Source organism: Dromiciops gliroides, chromosome 6 (genome assembly GCF_019393635.1).
Source record: "Dromiciops gliroides isolate mDroGli1 chromosome 6, mDroGli1.pri, whole genome shotgun sequence".
Classification (NCBI taxonomy): domain Eukaryota; kingdom Metazoa; phylum Chordata; class Mammalia; order Microbiotheria; family Microbiotheriidae; genus Dromiciops; species Dromiciops gliroides.
Window position 1 is genome coordinate 15,927,343 of NC_057866.1, and position 3,822 is coordinate 15,931,164.

The 3,822-nt window shown below is 41.4% G+C and overlaps 1 protein-coding gene across 1 annotated transcript; it reads left to right on the top strand.

Moving 5' to 3' along the window:
- Positions 1-1,000: 1,000 nt before the first annotated feature.
- Positions 1,001-1,966, top strand: LOC122731827 (olfactory receptor 5A1-like). Its single transcript, XM_043972094.1, has one exon. The coding sequence runs from the start codon at positions 1,001-1,003 to the stop codon at positions 1,964-1,966; it is 966 nt and encodes a 321-aa protein (XP_043828029.1).
- The last annotated feature ends 1,856 nt before the right edge of the window (positions 1,967-3,822 follow it).

The window sequence follows — 3,822 nt, forward strand, 5'->3', positions numbered from 1 at the left end:
TGTCTTCCCATTCCTCTTGCCTACAATGACAGAATACTTGTTATTTACCCTTAGATGTTCTGTTTTCAGGACTGCTGATTAAAAGCCCCAATTTTATTCTAAACGTATTACTATTCTCTTTAATTTGAAAGGATGTCCATTTCTAGCTGCTTCTATTTGCATGTTGATTCCACTGCTTGGAGAACAAGATGCCTCAAATCTCAGAAGTCTGGTAAGCACTGTGTGTGATGACAAGAAATGGTAAATTGCTCCTGGCCATTTCAGTTCTTGCCAAATGACTTTCTTTAAGGAGGAAAGGATTATATGTCATTTGGAAGAAGAAACAGACTTGTTCTGCTGGACCCCAGAAGGCACAACCAGGAACAATGGAAGGTGTGAAGAATCAAATGTAGGCTAGAAAAACTTCCTAACTAGAGCTGAGTAATAGAAAGATGAATGGCCTTAGGAGGTAACTGTTTCCCCAAAATTTGATGTCTTCTGGCAGAGACTGGATGACCACCTGTCAGGTATGTTTTAGCAGGGATTCTTTTTTGAGGGATGGGTTGGACTAGATGACTATTGAAGTCTTTTCTGATTTTGAATTTCTGTGATTCTATGATCTTTCATAACCACTTTCAGGGACTAGCATTAAAAATCAACGTTTATATAAGTTGTCAATAGTTATTTAGAACAAGTACAATACAGAGCTGCCTTTAATTTTACTGATGATGTTGGATATAATTAGGCTGGAGTCAGTTGCCCAACAAAGTGGCACTGGGTACAACCTAGGGCTTATTTACTTTAGCATAAATACAAGTAATCCTAAAAAACAGATTAACACTAGTACCTGAAAAATCAGCTCGTAAAATGCCATGGAGTACCTACTCTGTGGGTGGGAGATTTGAAGAGATGGTCTCCAAGTTCCCTTCCAACTCTACAATCCTGTAATTCTATGATGCCCCATAAGGATTTCCTCATTTGGATTACCATTGTCAGAAAATTCTTGGTAGGCACCAGAAAGATGATTAATGGCTACAGTAGGAATACTACGACAGTGACCAGATTTATCCTTCTGGGATTCACTGAGCGTCCAGAGCTTCAGGTCTTTCTTTTTGTGTTGTTCCTGGGCATCTACTTCATGACTCTAGCCTGGAATCTGTCTCTCATCATCCTGATCAGGATTGATTCCCATCTCCATTCCCCCATGTACTTCTTCCTCAGTAATTTATCCTTTGTTGATATTGCTTACACTTCCTCTGTTGCCCCCAAGATGCTCTATGACTTCTTCAGGGAGCAAAAGACTATCTCTTTTGTGGGCTGTGCTGCTCAGCTGTTTGTCTTCATTGGAATGGGGGGCACGGAATGCTGCCTCCTGGCTGCCATGGCCTATGACCGGTACATCGCCATTTCCAACCCGCTGCTCTATGCAGCCGTCATGTCCCCCTCTATCTGCATGAAGATGGCTATGGTAGTACATGTTGGGGGAGTCTTCACTGGCTTGGCCCAAACCATTTCTGTATTTCAGCTCTACTTCTGTGGGCCAGATGTAATTAATCACTTCTTCTGTGATATTCCTCCTCTGTTGACCCTCTCCTGTTCCAGCACCCTTCTCAGCCAAGTAGTGAACTTCACTGTTGTTTGTATGGTTGGGGGAACATCAGCCACTATTGTCTTGGTCTCCTATGCATACATCATTGCAACAGTTATGAAGATCCATTCAGCCAAAGGACGAGCAAAGGCTTTCAACACCTGTGCTTCTCATCTGATAGCTGTGGTTCTCTTCTATGGCTCTGGCCTCTTTGCATACCTCCATCCTAGTGGCAGGTACTCCCCAAACCAAGATAAAGTGGTGTCTGTGTTCTATGGAGCTGTGATCCCCATGTTAAATCCCATAATATATAGTTTGAGAAACAAGGAGATCAAAGATGCACTGGAGAAACTCAAGGAGAGGAGAAGGCATGTGTCCATGTGTGCCTTCTTTCCTTAAATAGATGATCTCAGGTTACTCCAGGCCACAGGAGCTCATCTCTTCAACATCAATTTTCTCCTAAAGATTCTCTGGGGCCTTGAATCAAAGGGACATCAAAATCTTAGTAGCATCAACATTGTGGTTCATGCAGAGGTCAGTGGAAAGAAAACTGGTCTATGTGAGTGGGCTTCAGTTTGCTATCATCAATGATGGCACATAATAAATGGCATAAAAGACATAATCAAGGTCATGTATGATTGGAAAGGGAGGTGGGCTAATGATAAAGGGAGAGGGAAGAATAACAGATGAACTGTCCAATTTTGTGTCTGTGAGATATTGAATGAATAAAATAAAAAGCATTCATTAAATACTTGACATGTGTCAACCACTGTGCTGAGTACTTAGATACATTTAAAAAAAATTAAATACAATCCCTGCCTTGGAAGTATTTACATTCTAATAGAAGAGTGGTGATTGGGAAAGGTATTAATTTTGGAAGGTTGCTATGTTGATGAGGGAAGTCACGTTGGAATAGATTGATACATCCTTTCCATGAGTAATGGCAGAACTGGAGAATGTATGTGAATGGAGGGTAGAGAGGTAGCATGATTGATGAGCCTCACGATAGGCTCAACAATAGACCAATAGGGCTCCAGGGCAGGAGTTGCAGAAACAAAAACCTTAAGTCTTCAGGTCATGGTTTCTGATCCTTGCAGCAGGGCAGCAGGTGAGAAAATAACTAAGGAATAGAATACAGCATGGCTAGAACCTGTCTGAAATTGTGGGCAATGGGAGAGGCTCATCAATCAGATAAGCAGGACCCCAGGGTGGGAGTTTCAGAGATGGAAGGTTGAAGTCCTCGGGTCAAGTGGCTCTTCTGTAGAGGAAAGAAGATGTGGACAAGAATCACACAAGAGGAAAAACATGAACATATTTTTGATATGCACCACTGAAAGTAGTGATCACACCATTGAGATCATGAGTTCATTGAATTATTTAACCAAAAAGGATTCACAGGAGTAGGTTGGGAAGAAGCGTGTGAAGATTGGCTGGGTGGTTTTAACTAATTTAGCAAAACACATCCAAATGTTATGGTTCCCTTTGAAAACTGGAACCCTCCCTTCTTTGAGTTTTGGGTTGTGTGTGTGTGTATGTGTGTGTGTGTGTTGCTGGGGAGGTGGGGGAAAAGTTAATTTTAATTATGTATATCATGGTCTAAATCTCCATTCCAGTGCCCACTCTCTACTCATAGAGCCACAAATCAAATAGCATACTATTTAATCAGTACAGAATAGCAAAGTCATTCGCACAAGAAAATGAATGGATAACAGAATTATTCTCATCATAACCTGCCTTCTTCCCACTCCCCACACAAGATGGTTTGAGTTCATTCAAGTGCCAGTGGTGAGACAATAGCTCACCTGGAAAAGACTAGTGGTCAAAATTTAGGTATTAGCTCTGGCATGGAAGCTATAGAATCCTGGCTTGGATTCACTCTGGCTTTATATCAGGGCCCCACCATGGAAAGTTGAGTTCCCGGGTTCCCTTCTATAGCCTTTGAACTTCAATATAGTCAGTTTAAATAGCAAGATCAGTATCCTGTCCTTCCCCTCCATGTCCCTGACTAGTATTGAGGAATGAAGGAAGCACTAAGTAAATGCCTATGTGCCAGGTATGTGTTCAGTACTTTACAAATATTATCTTTTTTGACCCTTCTGGTCTGGATTAGATGAGGAATAACATTCTCTAGTCTATGTTCTATGATTTGTTCCAGCTCTAGCACCCTAGAGTATATTTTCAAAGCTCTCTCACAGTTCTGACATCTTCTACTCTTTGTTGAGACAGAAATCAAGATGAACACACTTGTTAGAGAA